A 20,864-nucleotide genomic window follows, 5' to 3' on the forward strand; every position below is an offset into this window, starting at 1 on the left:
GGTAGCAACAGGGGAAATATGTGAGTCCTACATGTGACAGGGTTAACTTGCTGCCAGTCAAAAAAGCACCTGTAAAATGTGAATAAATACATCCGTAATAATTGACTATATACAACAACAAGGAAGCACAAATAATAACCTCTTAAAATGCTGTCCTGGCATATCCATGGAAATCAACATAAATGTTTCAGCAAAAACTTGCATGAGCCAAACCATTCCCGTCCCTGACCTTTGCAGCTTTAAAAATATGTTGCGAGTTTTATTGGTGTTTGTATTAGAAATGTGTGACATTTGTTCTCTTAAATAACACTCTATATGCTTGCTTTTATATAGTTAAATTCACACTCTGTCAAATCAATTTATATGACTTCACTTCTGGTCCATTGAATATAAGTGTCTGGATCAAGACGGGGGTATTTTTCTGACCCAACCTAACTCGGAATCAGCAGGAACTGTCATTCCCAGAAATAGCGTTTCTGCAAGCAACACTTTAGCAATGACATTGTGTCATTGCATAACACTATCTAGGCAATGATGTAAAATAATGGTGAAGGGCTCCTAATCTAAAATAGCCATGTGTCAGAGCAGGAAGGTATCTGGGGATAGCTGAAAGCACTTCGTTCCAGTTGACCATTAGTATTAACTGGACATGGGCTATGACCAATTCTAAGGGACAGCAAAGCTTACATTGGTTGGGAACATTCCTGCAGATTGCACACTCTGCGAATAGGCTTTGGCTTTTGGATCGTCTCGCAGAATCTCCGATGAACCATCTTGTGGTCTGTCTTCCTCCGGCAGCCATATTTCGTAAACTGATAACCTTAAGAAAGATACTTCTTTTATCTTCAGCATTTACAATACTTACACACAACTCAGATTGTATTTGTCCATAAAGTGGCTAATGGTGTATTTTGAAGGTAGGTGACCATTCTACAGGATTGTAGATTGTACCTGGTTAGCATTTACTCTACTCATTACAAGCAGCTACCTATTTAGCACCCAGAACTACCAGTCCTCTTTGTCTTCTCACAACGAAGCTATAATCACAATAAATAACTGACTCTTCCGGAACCGTGCAGAGAAGAGCAATAAAAATAATTATAGGTATGGAACAGGTTCTATATGAGAAGAGATTAAAAAGACACGGACTGTTCAGTTTAGAAAAGAGACAACTAAGGGAGGATATAGATAGAGGTCTATAAAACCATGAATGGTGTGGAGAAAGCGAAAGGGAAGTGTTATTTATCCCTTCACATAACACAAGAACTAGGCATCTTCCAATGAAATGAATAGGTAGAAGGTTTAAAACCAACATAAAGAAGTATTTCTTCACACAACACACAGTCAACCTGTGGAACTTACTGCCAAGAGATATTGTGAAGGCCAGAAGTATAACCAGGTTCAATTAGAATTAGATAAGCTCATGGAGGATAGGTCTATAATTATCTATTAGCCAAGATGGTCACGGACTCAATCCCATGCTCTGGGTGTCCCAAAAACCCCAACTGCCAGAATCTGGGACTGGATGACAGGGAATGGATCACTTGCTAAATTGCCCTGTTCTGTTAATTCCCTCTGAAGCATCGGGCACTGGCGACTGTCAGAGACAAGATATTGGGCTAGATGGACCTTTTGTCTGACCCAGTATGACCGTTTTTATGTTCTTAAAGGGGCACCTCTTGGCATTACAAGGGTAAAAGTTTCATCAGTGTCCTCTAAATTTGCACACCTAAAAGTGCAGCCAAACAGCTCAGCAGCTGAAACCACCTATCCCCAGGCAGCGCTGGTCACCAGCATTAATCAGGATCAGGGTCTAGTACTCACTGATCCCTAAACTGGAGGCTAAGATCACTGGACACAAAGGATTCAGAATTCATCTGCCAATGGGTGTGATTTCTGTTACGTGCTTGAAGTTTTGACATGCTAGTTTTCATCAGCACACAGCCAACTCCTATATAATTGGTACAATATCTCAGTAAGAGACAGGGACAAAGAAACTGTCATACCAGATGTGCCCAAAGGTCCATTTCAGCCAGATATCCTGTTTCTAGGAGCAGTAAGGAATGCTCCCGACAGTTATGGGATAAGCTGCTCAAAGAGGAAGCTTGTTCCTAACACTGTGCTTGTGTTCAGCTTGTATCCAGAAGCATGGTGGTTAATATTCCTTACACATTTTTTCCAGTCTAATGCAAATATGGATTTTCTTATTCTTTATTTGTCTAGTCCTTTTTTTAAATAAAATCCTGCTAAGCTCTTGGCCTTATTACTATCTTGTGGCAATGAATTCCACAGATTAATTGTGTTGTGTAAAAAATAAAAGGCATTTCCTTTCATCAGTTTTAAATGTGTTCACTTTTTTACCTCCTCCACAGGGCTTTGAACACTGCGACCATTTTTTCAGAGCCCATTCATATGTTACTGAATCATCTTCCAAAACATTGTTGTTATCTACATTTAAGGAGTCTTCATGGATCATGTACTTGTAAGTCAAAGAAACCTTGGCACCACCATGAGGAATCACCTAGTCAGCAAACCAGACAAAATAAAACCTTTAAAAAGCTTATATCAATTTTACAATGACAATCATGACACAGATATAAAAACATCCCCCAAGAAATTTAAACGTTTTAACCCCATTAGAGCTGTTCTTGCTTTAAGTATCTCTGTATCCTTGGAACACAGGGATTCTTATACTGCACATTTAAATAGGTCGTCACTGCTTTGGATTGATTTTTCTTGCCAGTGTTGCATTGACTTTAAAGCGCTAAATTTTTCCATTTCCTATTCTAAAGGAGAGAAACATTAGGATACAATGATAATGGTGACTCCGCTAAAAACAAAGCTTAATAAAAATACGAAGATTAACTAAAAAAACAGGTAGAAAGAATTGTAATAACCTCTGCAATAAACACAACCTTTCTTACGATGGTCTTGCAAGTTCTATGAATAATAAACTCATTACCTAACCAAGGAATGGAGCTTCCACATAAAAAATGACAGAGCCAGCTTCCGCTATAGTATTGAAGCCAATGGGACCGCTATTCCACACGAGTAAAGGTATTGAAATCTGGCCCTTAGAGAATGTAATTTTTATTCTTCCAGCGGGCTAGATTTTCAACTGGTGTAGATCAGCACAGCTCCACTCCACTGGCTTCAGTGAGAAACGGTCAATTTACACCAGTGGAGGGTCTGGCCCACAGTATTTACACTGCATTTACTATTTTACGATGTACAGTATAATGAGCAGAGTTTGAAAGATTTGTGAATTAAAATTCTGATATGGACTAAACCACCTGAGACCCCATTACATGATCCTCTATGTAAAAGGATCCTGTGTCAGACATTTTCAAAAATGGGTGCAGATGTTGTTAAAGGGTAATGTGCATCTGACTATGATGTGCTACACTGATTTTTTTCTTAATGTTCACATCTCAGCTGTGATTAGTAAGTTGGATATCCATTAGTGAGTGATGATTTCTAGGCCATCCACAGGAAATAATTAGGGAGGTCAGATGCTTGACACACAACCCTGGAGTCTCTGTTAAACACATTTCCGGTAAGTGGTAATGAGCGAGTTGGAAAGGGATTAAAATACATCACTTTTATTCTTAAAGCAGATGACTTAATGTGTTTCACAAAAAGGAACCTATAATATACTATAAAACATTATGACTCAGTGTAACCCAGACACTAACTTCCACAGAAGATGGTTTTCAAGCCACTTACCAGAATGACTATACCACTGCGCAAAGGCCCCATGGTCTGCACTGTTTCTCTATCGTCATCATTCCGGTATTCCCATTCTACACCCATGTCAACAAATACTTTAGAATCCGGTACGTAGTTGTCTTCATTTAAAATGAATTTCCCTGTTTCTCGATTCTTAATGGCTAGAAGTAACATAACAAACATGAATACTTGGGGTTTTCATCTCATTTCTAATATTTTTTCAGTAGAAGGCTAGCTGAAAGAGCTCCAAGAATACCAATGTCTGTTCTCTCACTGGTTTGAGAGAGAATTTTTTAGGCATTCTGCTTTACCTCATTTTGTTTTCTCACTCTGACACACAGTCTTCTGTGGATTTTTTTTTTTTTTTGGCCCTGTATCTCTTTGTATTTTGCTCCAGTTACTTTTCCAGGATACACCTCTGTGATCTGAACCCATCCCTTCTCCAGTTAATTTCTGTCCTATCTTCTACTATCAGAGACTGGAGTGGTCTTTGTTTTACTGATATCCCTGTGTACATCTGACTCAAGTGCTCCTCAGCACCTTCAGGCTTTCCCCCACCTCATTATTTAAATAAACCAACAACCACTGGCCAAGATTTTCAGAAGTGGCTAGTGATTTTGGGTGATTCCATTTCAGGGGCTCATTTTGAGACATCTTAATAGGGCTTGATCTTCAGAAAGCACTGTGTACTCATCCTCTGAAAATCAGGCCTCTTTAAGTTGTAACTAGTTGTGCTTCAAAAACTGAAGCATCCCAGGCACCAGGCACTTTGGAAAATTTAGGCCTCTGTCAATTTATGCACCAGCAGTCTGGTTCCCTATATAGACCTTCCCTTCCCAAAATGTTCCATCTGTTAGAACGTGGGTCCTATCTAAGGGAGTCTTTCCTCCATTCCACATTGTTCCCCCCTTGATGAAACCAGCTTCCCCAAGTGGAGGAGCCAGTTCCGAGTTGGGCCTGCTCTACAATATCCCTATATCCTGCTTCTATCAACCATTCGGTCTCTTTTTCCCCTCAAGTCCAGCAAACACAGCCTGAAGCTGCTGCACTTGGATTCAGAGTCATGAGCTGTTTGTGCTGGGTACAGGTAGGGAACATCTGGGCACAAGGAAAGTGGTCATATGTTCTTCAGCCTGGGCAGTAAAATAGGTAACACCGCACATCGGTTTCTCTGTTGCTGGTCTTCTACACCCCGCCCCCCTTTATACTGGGGATGAAGGAAGTGGCTTATCTTGTGCCATGGTACTTGGTTGCCCTAAGTTTTGTGTTGAAGTTAGAAGATAAAGTGTTTCTTTATTCACTATATACGTTTTAATCCACTCCATTCACTAACAGCAGATTGAGCAGCCTGTTCCTCTCAGGAATGACCCTTTTCCCCAATGTCCACACTCTCCTCGGCTCACTCTCTCAGTGCCTCGCTCAGTCCAGGGTCCTGAACTATAATTATAGTAGCAGTACGTATAGGCTTGTGAAGAAGCAGCAGATTGAGGGGAACGGGTGGTCATATTAATGCAAGTGGTTTACCCCAAATGAAGAATGAGTCTAGTGCGATTCCTGAATTGGTCACCATTCTGATCTGCCAGGGGGCAACGAATGGCATTTTAAAAAAATTATTAAAAAAAAAATTAATGGAGATATCTTATCTCCTAGAACTGGAAGGGACCTTGAAAGGTCATCAAGCCCAGCCCCCTGCCTTCAGTAGCAGGACTAAGTACTGATTTTGCCCCAGATCCCTAAGTGGCCCCCTCAAGGATTAAACTCACAACCCGGGGTTTAGCAGGCCAATGCTCAAACCACTGAGCTATCCCTCCCACCCCAGGCTTAAGGAAGCATTTACTAAAGAGAAGCAAGCCATTCGCTGTGAATCCACTTCCAATTAATAACAACCTATCAGACATTGCTTCTCACTGATCCCATTGTACTGTAAGGAGAGGATTTCAATTACTGTCTAAATTTTGTAATTGATTGGACATCCTAGCATCATTACTATTAACAATGGTGCAGAATTTGAAACAGAGAGAATGACAGTGCTATGCTTTGGAGGCAGCTGGGAAGAAGCTGAATACAGGATGCATATTGTGAACTATACACGTGAAGACAATGCAAATGCTATCACATCCTCTAATGAAATTCATCACCTCATATAGCAGCAGACACACACTGATTCTGGGATCATCCTGCAAAGGTGCTAAGTAATAAAACATGAGGGAATTAGGATCCAATTTTCTAGTAAGTTTCCTAGTTTGTGCATGTAAAGGGAGGAGGGTTCTTACGCGTAGACCAATGCACAAACACATTACAAGCTTGAGGGGTGGGGGAGAAGCAAACTAAGCCTGTACAGAAAATATATCACAAATGAATACTCACCAAGATTATGAATGGTGGCATCTGTTTCTTGTACAAGCAAGTGCCTTGCACCAGCAGGAATTTCAAACATCTTAATGTACCCTTTATTGCAATATTAAAAAAAACAATAACTGGTCAATATGATAAAAACAGGGCAAGTCTGTTTTACTGTATATGAATGGATTTATTTTACAAAATTCAGGATGTTTTAAAGCAAACTGGGCATAAGCAATTATGCTATTCCTATCCCTCCATCAGGTATCGAGAGAGGAAAGAGACAGTGACCTCTCGGTTAACAAAAACAGCTTGAATGTCATCAGCAAACTGATGCCACTTCAGACCAAAATGGTTCCTTATCTCCCCAAGTGACCACACACAATGTAGAAGAGGAGGACATCCAGGTTCCAGACTGGAAATGACTGGAGATAAGATACTGTCATAGCATTCCATGGAATCAGATTCAATAGATGAGCTACATTAGTATGCAGAGACATCTGCAACACAAATCGGTCTAGAAGTCTCTTGGGGGGGGGGAACCATTAAAACCACTTCCCTGTGCCGAATGTAGCAGGCATAGGCCCTGATCTTAGCATAGGGGGATGACAACCTGGAAAAGCTCTTCACATACTTCCAAACTCCAGACCCATCTCAAAGATAAAGTCCTGACAGTGTCTGCTGGAATAGCTAAGCCTAAAACTATCTGCAATAGGCCTGTGTTTGTCATGGTAGCAAAGAGATCCAGAGTGAACAAACAAGAGAACTCACTGAAATCATTCACCCAGAACAATACATCTTGAATGAACTGACCTGGTTTCTTTGGTGTCCTGGAGAACGTTCCTTTCACCACCTTGCAGTGGGAGTTATCTCCGCCACAGACACCACACTTATCTTCTTGCTTAGAGGAACCTATTACCCTGTCACATCCAACTTTCTGTGAGCAGAGAGGAAAGACAATGCTACTTGTTTATCCAAACTTTAACTCAAATGATCCTTGGATTCAGATATCAAAAATAGGTTTTTAATATTAGCTAAAAAATTATAGTACTTCCCTAGAGTGCACATTGGTAAACATACACATTTCCAGTCATCACAGTAATTGTAGCTTAGGTAAATATATTTTGTGATTCGTTAGGGTCCTAGTTCAGGAAAGAATCACTATTAACTCAGGGGTCTTCAGCCTGAGCTTAATTTTAAACAGATGCTTAAGTTACACTGGGATTTAAGCACCTGCTTAAAGTTAAACACCTGCAGAAATGGTTTGTTGAATCAGGGCTATAATTCCGTTGCAAACTGTAATTTAAAATACTGATGAATTACAGCAGATCCCAATTTACACAAATTGTTGGTGATTATTGCCAGATCAAATAGATTATTGCCAGTACACATCAGCTACCTCTTAACACCACTTTCTTCAAAAGTTGCTGTATGTTCATATTTCACTATACGTTCCATCGGCATCAAACCTTATGAAGGAAAAGCTTCACTGAAAGCTAACGGTCCCGGTTCATCTTAAAAAACACTGCATATACTACTACTTGTGTAGGTAGACGCTGCTGGAATCGATTCCCATGCAAAGTGATGGCAACTGCAAATATGACACACAATACTGTGACAGTAATTGTAATGAAATCTCTCCATTGCCCAAAGCGTTATGGCACTCACTTAAATATCCATTCTCAGAGAAGAACATTCAAGTGACTATTTTGATAGTTTTTGCATCAGCTAGTCTTGAAAAATGTTAAAAGTGAAGCATCAGGAGTGATGCTACTTACCAAACAATCCCCTCGCACACAGATGCTATAAAAATCTTTATATGAGCAGCGGGTTCCATCATGTACCATTCGTTTCAAATACACTACGTCACCAGTCTCCTTGGACTCACAGTACAGTTGGCACCTTTCTTTAGCTAGAAGACAAAATGCCCCATATTTTAGTGTTAAGCTTGAACAGCTCCTTTGCTCAAGCTATGCATGTCAGTTTGAATGGCAGCAGGATTAGCTATCTGCCTGCATCGTCTTTCATACAGCGCCAAGCACGCTGTCCGCATCCAATAAATGCTAAATTGTTATGATCGTTATTCTACAAAGGCTCAGTTGGAAACTGCTGGATAAAAAAGAACCAATGGATTGTTCTTGGGACTGTATCTTAGGGTTTGTCGACACTGCCAAAAAAGACCCACAGCTGCGAATCTCAGAGCCCAGCTAACCTGACCTCTTTCGCCGGGTTCAGAGCCTGAGCTCCAGCCTGACTGGGAATGTCTCCACGGCGATTTTTAGCCCTGTAGCTCAAGCCCCACGAGCCTAAGGCAGCTGAGGCCTGAGCCTAAAGCAGACCCAGGCTCTGAGACTCACAGCTGTTGGCTTTTTTTTTTTTTTCCCCAGTGCAGACATCCCCTTAGTGACTTAGTTGAGTTTACACTGCACACTGAGCCCAGGCTCTGACTCAGGTCTGAGCCCATGCCCACCTTCTGTCTACACACAAATCAGTCTGGGTCAGCAAGCACTCAGGACCTGGCTCAGAGGAGTCTGCTGGGTGGGGCGGGACAGAGCCCGAGCCCTCCTGAGACTCGGGTCCAAGCCCTGCCATTTTGCAGTGTGGACAGCACTCAAGCCACAGACGCGAGTCAGGAGATCTGTGTAGTGCAGTACAGACGCATTAGCATGGTTCTGGGACCCAGGTCTAGCAATCGTAAGCCGCAGTTTACATTGCAGTGTGGATGCTCAAGCAGTAGTTGGAAACACGGAGTGCACAAGGTCAGGTCCCACAGACCCGAGGTAACAAGGCAGGGTAGACATAGAAGCCATTTTACTTCTTAAGGGGCTGCATTCTGTACTGTGCAATCTGGCCTATGTTTGGGCAGTTCAGAGCCCCAGTATCCAAGGGGTGGAATTCTGTCTCAATGCTCACCCACACTCGCCGTATATAAAACTGAAAAAGCAGATAAGATTTTGCCCTTGAATAGTGACAGTTCAACACTGTATGTGACATTGGCTTCCAAAGAGTCTTAGGAGAGTATTGGACTGTTTGCTCCTAAACAAAAACGTAATTCTCTACTACTGCAGTGCTTGGTTTCTTTGTATCCCATTTTCACACACATCTCTTGCTTTGCCCATTGACTAGTCACATATGGTGGGCTCTTATTCCACTGTATGCCGTCCTGTGGGCACACAGTCCAAAAGGCACAAGCCTGCAGGTAGGTGCATGCAGTACAGTAGACAAAGCACCAAATTTCTAAGCCTTCTGAGGTTCAGTTGATTATCATGGGTATAGCTAGCCAAAAGCCCTTTCTTTTGTATTCTTGTCCTGGATACCCTCACGAGGGACATACAGAAGCAGCAGCTTGGTGGCCTGATGTTTGCAGATGCTATCATTCTATGCAGTGAGGAGAAGGACAGTCTAAAAGAGGATCTTGATAAATGGAGAAATGTGTTGGAGAGACATGGGGTCAAAATAAGGAGAGGAGAAACAGTATGCAGTATGGTATGCAGTTTCAATAATGTGAACACGGAAGTATTATCCTTGACACTAGATGGGCAGACAATGCCGAAAACACAAACTTTCAAGTATCTGGGCTCCAGAATCTGGGAAAATATGGAAATTGAGGAGGAAATTAGAGCTACAATAATAAATATCAGGCTCAGATGGAGAGAGATGAGTGGTGTTGTGTGTGTGACAGGAAGATACCAGTAAAATTAAAAGGGAAAGTCTATAAAATGATGGCCCATCCAGTTTTAATGTACGGCACTGAGTGTTAGGCAACAAAGAAGAACCATGAGCAAATGATCTGTTCCACAGAAATGCAACTGGCTGAGTGGTGTAAGCAAGACAGACCCATGTGAAGAATGAATACGTTAGAGGCATGCTCAAAGTAACACCCATAAGTGAGGGAGTGCAGGCTCAGACCGTTTGGTCACATAAGGTGCAGTCCTGACAACTATGTGGGTAAGAGAATCCAACAGAGCAAGACTGAAGGAAAAAGATGGAGAGGCCAACCCAAGAAAAAGTGGTGGGATGTCATAAAGGAAGATGTGTTAGCATGTAGTATGATAAAGGCTATGGCATTGAACAGAGCATTTTAGAGGGAGAGGACTCATAGAGCTGTCCCCATTTGATGGGATTAACACAAGGAACACAACAGCTAGCCAAATGTAGGAGATGGAGACCCTAACTTCAGGCAGATCTGCCAAAGTGACTCTCTAGAGAAAAGACAGGGTAAGATAAAAATGTATGTTGCTCCTAGACTATGAAAAGAGTATATCCACTAAAATATTCAATTTATATGCACTTATCTTCATAAGAGGGTCGTGTATGGGCCTGAATGTATTAGAACTGCACTTTCTATCATACTTTCATGAATTTAAGGCTTGTCTACACACCAAAATTGTATCCCTTTAACTATACTGGTATATAGTTAAATGGCACAGCCCCCCACATGTGGATGCAGTTATACTGGCACCTGTAGCCTTATTTCTGTCCAGGAAGGGGAATAAGATGGTATAATTATTTCAGTAAAATATCACACCCCTAACTAAACAAGATATACTGATAGAAAAATGGAGCAGACCAGGTAGTTGTCTGATCTAAAGCCCACTGAAGTCAATGAAAAGAATCCCATTAGCTTCAGTGGGACAGGCTGTAGAAGAATATTTCTTACACACAAGTCTGTGGGCCACACAGTTCTCCCCCTCTCTGTGGAAGAAAATGTACATCTTGAAATGAAGCGATGAAGCTCTCTGCATCTGCTCCTCTTAAAATCCCAGGTTGCACAAGAACGGAAGAAACAAGTAAAGCAATAGTGAAAATTGTTTTGGGGAGCAATTCAGACAAATGAACTACATGGGCATTTTGCCAGCAACTCCTGGTTCCCATCAACTCTCAAGTTGAATGCATTATGATTGACCTTAAGAAGAGCCTTTCCTCTATTGGGATCTGAGAAACCAGATGTGGCCAACTCTATTATCCATTCTTTGCTGGGGCCAAAATTTTAAAACTTGGCTGCCTGTTAGGACTCTTAATCCATACTAAGGAATTGAACTAAATGTCCTGATTTTAAAGATGAACATTGACTGTCGTAAAGTCTGAAATTTGTTTTTTATCTCCCTCATCGTGTTTTCAACACACTAAGGTAACAAACTAACAACCCATTCCTGCTTCCGTATCAACGGTCTGCAACGTCGCTGACAGCACAAGCAGAGGAGCCACGGATTGAACCAGCATGGAAAGTAGAACTGTCTGTTCACCCCAAGAGGGGCTCTCTCCTGCACCAGGTTGATGCACATTGGTAAGTGGACCTGGGGAAGCCTGCAGTGCTAATGACCAGGTGGCACCTCATTGTTAGACAATGAATTTCTGTCTCCAGAGCTATCAGACTGGGACTAAATTTGCTAAGACAACATTAGAACAAGATGGGAATTACTAACCATCGAGATGCTCATATGGGAGCCAGTGGTGTTTTGTATTCTGATATTCAAAGTAAGGATCCCATTGTCTACACTGCTCCTCTCTGAAATCATCAAACTGCTGAGGACAATCTTGAGTGCTGCAAAGCTGGAACTCATAGGTTGGCCCCATGCATGTACGGCCTCCGTTAGCTGGGCTGTGAAGAGGAAAGAAAAATAATGGTTAACGATAGCGTTAATGAGCGAAGCAAGGGTTTTTTGTTTTTACAAATCCCTTAGGGACTGTTTCAATATCCACTGATGTTAATAATGGATATAATGCTTTCAAGACCCCTGTAATGTATTGTACTGTTATAACCAGCTTCATAGATAGGTACACTGAGGTACAGAGAAGATAAATGATCTACCCATGGGCAAAAAGTGGGTCAGTAGCAATTCTGGCAGCATATAATCCAGGAGTTCGGACTCTCAGGCTATGTCTACACTTATGGTGGCGTGCAGTACACACCACAGTGTAACTACACACCACAGTGAAAGGTTCCGGCAGCAGGGAGGCAGCAAGGAAAAGCTCTCCCACTGCTGGAGCCTTTCACTACAAATAGCACAGTAGACGTGGGAGACACTGCTAGGGCATTTTGAGAGCTGTGTAGGGTGTACATCCTGGGGGTTCAGGCACATCAGGCTCTCTTCTCTACTCACCTAAGCTGTGCGTCACCATCTATACTGCTATTTATACCCATGCTAGCTGTGCATGCAGTGTCTGTGCTCTACACGCCTCCGTAAGTGTAGACATACCCTGTTTTTAACCTGCACTGTGCAATACTCCTTGGTGCATTACTTTATCAGTAACTTAACAGGAATTCCCCCACAATCACTCACTGCATACAAGAAAAAAAACCTGGTGTATGTTGAACTTACTGTGGATTGTCACATTGCCGTGTCCTGTATTTTACCCCTGTACCACAGGTTCGAGAACAGGAGCCAAACTTACTCCATGCTCCCCAATTTCCATCCTGTTTCAAGATATCTGGAGTTAACCAGATGCAGTGACCTTTAAAGCAGTGCTAAAAGAGAACATTGAAAAGGTTAAATATTGTGTGGTGTTATCTTCATACATTTGAACACATACTCTGAGTACTGCATATCATTATGGTCAATGAAATCTGAACATAATACCCAGATTTCATTTACAGGCATAGGTTATGAATTTCTTCACTTCTCCAGAAGATAAGAATGACACCACACTGTCCTGATGTGCCTACGGTCCCAATCCTGCAAACACACCCATATTTAACTCTACCTAGGGTGACCAGACAGCAAGTGTGAAAAATCGGGACAGGGGGTGGGATGGTAATAGGAGCCTATATAAGAGAGAGACCCAAAAATCGGGACTGTCCCTATAAAATCAGGACATCTGGTCACCCTAACTCTATCTAAAGTTAAGCATGTGCATAAGTTATTGCAGGATCAGGACCTAAGTGTGTACCACTGCCCTCTATTGCCTGGAATGTCAAACCTCCTCCAGAGTTTTATGGCTCCACCTTGTGGCTGCAACCATAACTTTACAACAACTAACAGACTCTCATTTAGTACAAGTGGTAGAGACTTAAGCTTTCGGAACCAAAGATGCAAAGTGCTGTCTCTCATACTATATGCACTCGGTTTATCTGGCAATGATGAGGATTCTTTCTACAACGTACAGTTTCATTACAACACATAAAATACTGTGTACAGAGGAGGGAAAGGGGGCACCCACCCATTGTGCTGAGAGCTTTAAGATGCACAATTACTGTCACAGTATGTCTACCCTTTGAGCAAGGGGTGTGATTACCAACTCCAGGAGACACATCCATGCTCACTCTGAGCTAACGCTCTAAAAAATAGAGCATAGCCATGTAGTGCGAGCATCAGGAGGGGCTGGCCGCCCCAAGTATGATCCCTTCCGAGACCATAGACACATACCCCGGGGCTGATACCCTTCCCATTGCTCATGTTGCTGTGCCTACACTGTATTTTTAGTACATTCGCTTGATCAGAGCTAGTGTGGGTATGTCTCCTCAAGCTGGGAATCACACAGCCAGCTTGAAGTGTAGACATATTAGAAGAGAAATGGCATTAAATGAATACTTAGCATTTTATCTATTCAATGCACTGTACCAGACATTAACTAATTAATCCTCACAACAATCCTACAAAGTAGGTAAGTATTATTACCCCAAAGTACAGGTGAGAAAAGAGAGTGAAATGACTCCCTAAAAACACACTGTGAATCAATGGCAGAGCCAGGATTAGAACCCAGGGCCACCTTACTCCCAACCCTGTGCACGTTCTTCTAGATCACACTTAAAATCATGGAAAGTTTTTCACTGTGAGATCATTAAATCATGAAATACTCTTCCAAAGGAAGTGGTGAAAGCCCCATCCATGCAGAAGTTCAAAACCAAACTCGACAAAACACAAGGTAAAACACAGAGAACAATTCTCAATAATCATACATTAGAGCAGGGGTCTCTAACTCAATTTACTTTAGGGCCAGTGCCAGTCCTCAAATCCTCCCAGCGGGCCAATAATGTCACTCATGTCGCCCAGAACCTGCCCCCCAAAACTCCGCCCCCCACCTGCCTAAGGCTCTGGGACAGAGTTTGGGTGGGGGAGGAACTCTGGGGTAGGGGATTGGGGTGCAGGCTCTGGGAGGGAGTTTGGATGCAGAAGGGGTGAGAGGTTGGGTTCTGGGAGGGAGTTTGGATGGGAGTGGGAGTCTGGGGTGCAGACTCTGGGAGGGAGTTTGGGGGCTGGGGTGTGTGTGGGAAGGGGGTGCAGGCTCTGGGAGAGGGTCGGGGGTGCAGCACTTACCCAGGGCTCCAAGGCGGGGCGGGGCGGGGGGCCTCCACGTGCTGCTGCCCCCAGGCATCACTCCCGCAGCGTCCCATTGGCTGCAGGGGCGCTTGGAGTGGGGGCAGCGCATGGAGGCACAGCCCTGCCCTGGGGCCACCTAAAAGGTTTTCTTCATCTCCATGGCTATGTCTACACTGTACACCATTTTCGGTGGTGTGTAGCTTACATTTAGCTAACTACAAGCCACGGTGAAAAACACACCATGTCCACACTACAGTGTGTAGCGACACGTCAGTGAAAGGCTCCGGCAGAGGAAAGGAAGCTCTAGTTACTCCCCATTGCCAGACACTTTCGCTGCAGCGAGGAAAGGCTCGGGGGGGGGGGGGGGAAGGGAAAGGCTGCTCACCCGCCGCCAGAGCCTTTCCCCACTGCTGGAGACTTTCCCTCTGGTGGCAAAGGGCTCCAGCAGCAGGGAGCTGGCAGCCTTTCCAGCTGTTTCCCGTGGACAGGAAAGGCTCCAGCAGGAGGGAGGCAGCAGGACACTACACTGCTAAAACTAGCAGTTTAGATGGGAGGCAGGGCTTGGGCCCGTTGAGAACATGTAGAGTATGTACTCCAGGTCCGTATGTCTTTACTGACTTAATCGATGCCTCACTGTCTACATTGCTCTGTGATTTCGGATTCAATTTCAAATATAAGAGTATAGTGGTCCTAAAGAGTTTGAAAGCTGCCCCTTTGCTAAACACCAAAAAGTTTCCATCTTTTCAACTTTCTCCCCTCCCTCTTCAACGAGACCCCCTAATACCTCAGAGCCAAATTCTCCAGTCCTTAAGAAAGATCCCCACTGAGGTTAAGGACAGCAGAATTTGGCCCTTACTTTTCATCATTCCTATAACAGTTACACTAATGAAATGTGGGTGCCAGGAGATATTTTAGAACCAGTAATTATTTTACACTCCACTCACACTGTAGTTGGTCTGTTTTAACAGTTCCTGTCAAGGGGAGAGGCCTGGTTCTCACACACAGATGGCCATAACAACAAGTGCAATCATTCACTTACTTTTCTTCTCATTCAAGTCAACAACAACATTTTACACAGCTTAACAAGCCTGAGAATCCAAGAATTTGGCAGCCAGTACAAGCAGAGCATATGGCCAAATGCATGCTGCCAGCAAAAACAAAAAGAGAAGATTTAGAACACAAAATCTTCCTTAAAGCGTAGAGTGATTAGTGCTCAGGAAGACAAATTCTTAGAAGTGATGGACAATCATCAAGAAAGTAAATAAAAAGGGGAATAATTAGTAAAATGGTGACATGATGTATTTTACTGATTTGCTGAATTGTTTAGTGACTTTGAATCACTATTCAGATTATTTATTGTGTCAGTAATTTGGTTAGACAACAGCTCACAAAAATAGAGGAGACACTTGGTTTAAGATGTTGATTCTCTATCATGACTGTAAAATACTCTACGTCAAAACATAATTAAGGGATCACATTCATTCCAGAGGAGCATGAGAGTCAGTAAGGGCCAGATTCCAACACCCTTACTAACATCAAGTAATAACTGGACAGTATCACTGATCTCAACTACTCGGTGGTATCAGTATTTGGTCCTCTATGCCAGATGCCTTATGTCAAAGCAAAACTGGGGCACTGGACTATATGTATATGGGGCTCTAACACAGGTAAACTCTACCTAACAAAACCCAAATCTCTGCTCCTGACGGGTCTCATCTAAAGACATGAATACAGATGGCAATGAATTTAAGAAACAAAGAGTAGCATGTACATATTTTTGATGAAAAGCTTTATGAAGGAGGTGGGTTACCCACAAAAGCTATTTACGGTGAATTTTCTCTAGCCTCATGTCAATGCTAATTCTCTCATGCTTCATAAGAATTTGAAAGTTCAGTGCTGCACCCTTCTCAGATTCCCTAGTGATGCCAGTCTGGAGGCAGGGCGTAATCTGAACAACAGTTGAAGGGTGGCTGGAGCCTGCGTGGAAGCATGCATCAGGCTGTCAGTCCACATTTCAACCTTGTTTGAGAGAAGATGAATCAATATTTCCTGGTCTGCAATTATCCAAAAATCCTTCTCTCACCATCAAAGCTTTGAACCATCAGGTGTACACATTATTCTCTGACTCACCCAGCCTATATGAGATCAACTGCATATTTACAGCTTACTATGAAATGATCTAGTGCTTGAACTCAGGGGGCAGAGGACTACTGAGAGGCTCACAAAATGGTGAGTTAATAGAAGTGAAGTACTGTTGGCGCTGTTGCTCAAGGGAAAGAAGCTGTCTCAATTTTCACTGGAGCAGTTAGTCCTATGTTGGTTGCCAGTCTCCACATGGTAAACATGGAAGCTGAAGTTTAGCCATCAAGAAACATGCAAAATGAGTCATCTCCAGCTCTGCCAATTCTTGTTTTGAGATGAAAGGAGAAGAGTTTGCAGGGGAAGCTTGCACAGGAGAACAAGATCGGTAATAGAATCCAGCACGGTATTACTTTTGCAAGGGGGAAGGAGCGTGAGGATGTCAAATATAAATAGCTTGATCTCCAGTGTAATGAAGGAACCTGGATTCTTTCCTTCCCACCATTAACCCAGTTAACTTCTTAATCAGCTGGAGAAGGGCCAATTGGAACCTCTATTCCTAGCAAAAACAGAGGTTTTCATTTTAATTATGTAACTGACATTAAAGCACAAACAGTTTTTTGGTAAGAAGGAAAAAAAGGGAGGGTAAACGTAAACTGTTTTCTGAGTGGAAGAGGAGACAACTCTGCTTGTAGTCTCGCCTCTTTTTTGGGCAGAAGGGACAGTCAAAAACAAGTGCAATTTCCAGGAGAGGAAGTTTAAATCTATTACAGTAAAAGGTTCTACTGCTGACTGATTTCAGCTGTTCTTTGAAGCAAAAAGTGTACATGCCAAGAAGGAGCCAGTGTGTTGCTAAGGTAGCAGTTCTCAACCAAGGGTCCACAGCCCCATGGGGGTCCACAAGCAGGTTTCAGGGTGTCCAACAAACAGGGTTGGCATTAGACTCATTGGGGCCAAGGGCAGAAAGCCCACATTGCCCTCACCCCACCACCCGGGGCTGAAGTCAAAACTCGAGCAGCTTAGCTTCACGGGGCCTCTTGTGGTGTGGGGCCCCAGGCAACTGCCCTTCTTGCTTTCCCCTAATGCCAGTCCTGGCTTTTATATGCAGAAAAACAGTTGTTGTGGCACAGGTGGGCCGTGGAGTTTTTATAGCATGTTGGGGGGTGGGGGGTTCAGAAAGAAAAAGGTTGAGAACCCCTATTCTAGGGACACTGGCACTTCCAAATTAATTTGCAAGAGAGGGCTGGTAAACCTTCTTTTTGTGTCTGAATACGTTATAAGAGACATTGCTTGCTCTATTTAGGGCACATCCCTGGTTTTCAGTCCAAACATTTGTAAGATAGTCCCAAACTCTGTCTGTATGTTAGGGTTTGTGCTTCTCCATCTCCTCCATGCTGTGCTGAGATCCTACCATGGAGAGATTTATGTAGACTTCCCCATCATGGCAGAGCATTGCAGGGCTAGGCCAACCTGTTCCATCTGTTCAAGCATATTTAGTTGTGAGGTATCAAGTGAAGGTTGTCGCATAACAATGGGCTCTGCAAGCCAATAAAAGTTCCTTTGAGTGGCGAGTCAAGTATTCTCACTGTCTGTGGTGACTAACTTATCCAACTGTCTCCTGAGAGAAGTGGAGTCTGCTTTCTCACTGGGAAATTATCTGGACTGCCTCAAGTGCATATTAGCCTTGTCAAAATACTTTTTTCTTGGTCAATTTTTTAACAATATATTTTAATTTCAATATTTAATAATTTCTGTGCTTTTATGAAGGAGGGAAAAAGAAAGGGTCAGCTTGGATCATCTTCTTGTTAAAATGGTGCAAAGAGGGAAAACAGCTGCTAAGTCAACTGTGTACTTGGAGCTTTGGTTTACGTGTCAACATTCAAGAATAATGTCAACTTTGTTGGCACTGAAAGATTCATAGATTCTAGGACTGGAAGGGACCTCGAGAGGTCATCGAGTCCAGTTCCCTGCCCACATGGCAGGACCAAATACTGTCTAGACCATCCCTGATAGACATTTATCTAACCTACTCTTAAATATCTCCAGAGATGGAGATATGAGGCTTCTTACCTCTCTAACAACAAAATAAACGAGTGCCAGGTGGCATAAGCCTTCACACTCCTCTCTGCAGAAAGCAGATGGATTGTAGCATGCAATTTCCTTGCATGAATGCTCTTATTTCTTGTTTCTTTCTCATGGAGAAGGGCTAGCTGCCTCAGCCAAAGCAAATGTCTCAACCAAAAAGTACTAGTTTAAAAAAACCTGCCAAACACTTTTTGATTTCATACAGTTGGAGAAGCCTGAGGCTAACAGCGGGGCTAAGAGAATCAGATACAGTTAAATATATCATCAGCTGGAAAGCATATACTTTTTAGGTCAAAGTGCATTAAGAAGATTTAAGCTTTGTATAGTTGCTCATTATCTGCAGATCTTACAATGCAATTTATGCAATATATTCAACTTCATATTAAGGCTCCTATCCCATAAGGATTTGTGCAAATGCTTCACTTTACACATGGGAGTAGTCTCATGAAAGTTAATGGGACTGCTCAGATCGCATAGTATTAAATGCATGCATAAATCCTTGCAAGATTAACTTTTTAAAAAAAGCAGTATAGGGCCAGATCCTGCAATTCCTCCTTGCTCAGAATTCCCTCTCAATGCTGGTAAAAATTAGATTTTTCTGCAATGCAAAACAATATATGAGTTCTCCATAAAATGTAACAAAAATTAATATTTTGCATGACAAAAGGCAGGGTTTTTCACAGTAATATTTCCTTTTCCACCTGGGAAGGAGGAAGCCAGGAAAATATTTTGTCATTTCATCACTAAAAAGAGTGAATTGTCAGCCTGTTGCAAATGAAGAAAATACAGTGGGTCACATTTCTCCATTTGCCCAATGGAAATCCATTTGAAAGTGCTGGAAGTGACAAAATCTAACTCTTTAGCGTGATTATTTCCAATAATTCCTACACATATATTGGACTTCAGATGGAAGCATTTGAAGATAAACTGATAGGCAAAAGACTGCTGTTGGAAACTATGGATGAATTTTGGTAAATCTTGCGGGATCAGACAAATATGTAAGACATTAGAAAATGTAACAGTTTGTCCTCCTTTCACTACTTAATCTCAGAGCTGTGTCCAAGATATGGGCTGGGAATTCAGAACAAAGACTATTATGCTGCCATACAACATCTGCTGAAAATGTTCTAGTTAGCTAGTCTCTATCATAGGTGGTCTTGGTCCCCTGACAGTTCCTTCAGTGAAGGAGAGGACAGGCTAGATTAGATTCTGTTCAGTAACATCAACTGAGGTTAGAAAAGTTCAGAGAGCAGCTATCAGTACTCTGCAAGCAACACTCTGGTGAAAATCTTTGTCCCTTAACTTGGGTTAGTCTCCATAACAACATCACAACCAGTTCTGGCATTCAGTTCCATCGGCCGTTGCAAAGCCAGAATGTTTTCATGACACACCAGTAGTGTTTAGATTGGCCCATCTTAAAGTGGGGCACTTCAATTAGTGGTGATAGCTGCAAATCTCAGAAATGGGAAACAAATGGATCTTTTTGAACCAACACCTTTAGTTAATTATTTATGGTTGTTCCTTTTTTGCCTGACATTATTCCAAAGAAAATATGTGGACAAAGTTTCAAGTTATTTTCCTCTTCCTCAGACTCTGATCAGGTAGTAAGGAATGTGGGACCTTCCATTTCATATAAAAGGAAATTGCAAAGGTAGGGCTTGACTCTCATCTCTCTGTGCTGTGTAAATGGTACAATCACACCCTCACAACATAATCTGTTATATAACAGAGATCTCGGTATGGTCCAAAGTGGGTGGTGATAGCAACAAAAATAGAGGGCAAAGAGGCAAGGAAAAGATGGCAGGGAGTTCATCTGATTTGCCTGTATTCAGAACCACAAAGTACCATCACCTTCCTGATAAATATATTGTTCATATTTAGAGCCAGAAAATTCAAATTTAAGGACACTTTTAAAACTCATGCTATTGTGAAGAAGGCTTAAACTCAGTCTTTTTAATATTAGTTAACAATGTATTTTTTAATTTTATATAATTTTCTAAGGATCTCTTGGAAGAATACAAAATGTTTACCAAAAAAATCTGGAACAGTGTCCTTAGGGATAAAATGATTATAATTCTATTATCTACTAAAGTTTCAAATATGCATAAACTCTCTTCAATCTCCCCATAACTATAAAAATGGCCAATTTATAGAGTTAGCTGTAACAATTTTCTCTGGTCTGAAACGCAGTATGCAACATCTCAGCTGAGGTACTGAAGATCTTCGTTTACAATGGAAACATTGGCTGATCCTTAACGATCTGGTTGGAAGCGCCAGGCTATTATAGTTTGTTAATGTCCTTTGTTTCTTTCAATTTTTGTGTGAAGTACTAAAATGAACTGATGGGCCGTGAGGAAGGGAGAGCTAGCA

At 42.2% G+C, this 20,864-nt stretch overlaps 1 protein-coding gene across 6 annotated transcripts in view; it reads right to left on the bottom strand.

Moving 5' to 3' along the window:
• ADAMTS2 (ADAM metallopeptidase with thrombospondin type 1 motif 2) overlaps positions 1-20,864 on the bottom strand; it is a 411,161-nt gene that overhangs the window by 14,650 nt on the left and 375,647 nt on the right. For all 6 annotated transcript variants that reach the window (XM_065555948.1, XM_042850938.2, XM_065555947.1 and 3 more), the window contains 8 exons: positions 12,393-12,538; positions 11,496-11,671; positions 7,848-7,981; positions 6,883-7,006; positions 6,097-6,177; positions 3,727-3,890; positions 2,362-2,521; positions 688-820 (listed from right to left, as the gene is read on the bottom strand). In XM_065555948.1, the coding sequence (XP_065412020.1) occupies positions 688-820; positions 2,362-2,521; positions 3,727-3,890; positions 6,097-6,177; positions 6,883-7,006; positions 7,848-7,981; positions 11,496-11,671; positions 12,393-12,538 (1,118 nt within the window). The remainder of the gene's footprint in view (positions 1-687; positions 821-2,361; positions 2,522-3,726; positions 3,891-6,096; positions 6,178-6,882; positions 7,007-7,847; positions 7,982-11,495; positions 11,672-12,392; positions 12,539-20,864) is intronic.

Source organism: Chrysemys picta, chromosome 8 (genome assembly GCF_011386835.1).
Source record: "Chrysemys picta bellii isolate R12L10 chromosome 8, ASM1138683v2, whole genome shotgun sequence".
Taxonomy (NCBI): Eukaryota; Metazoa; Chordata; order Testudines; family Emydidae; genus Chrysemys; species Chrysemys picta.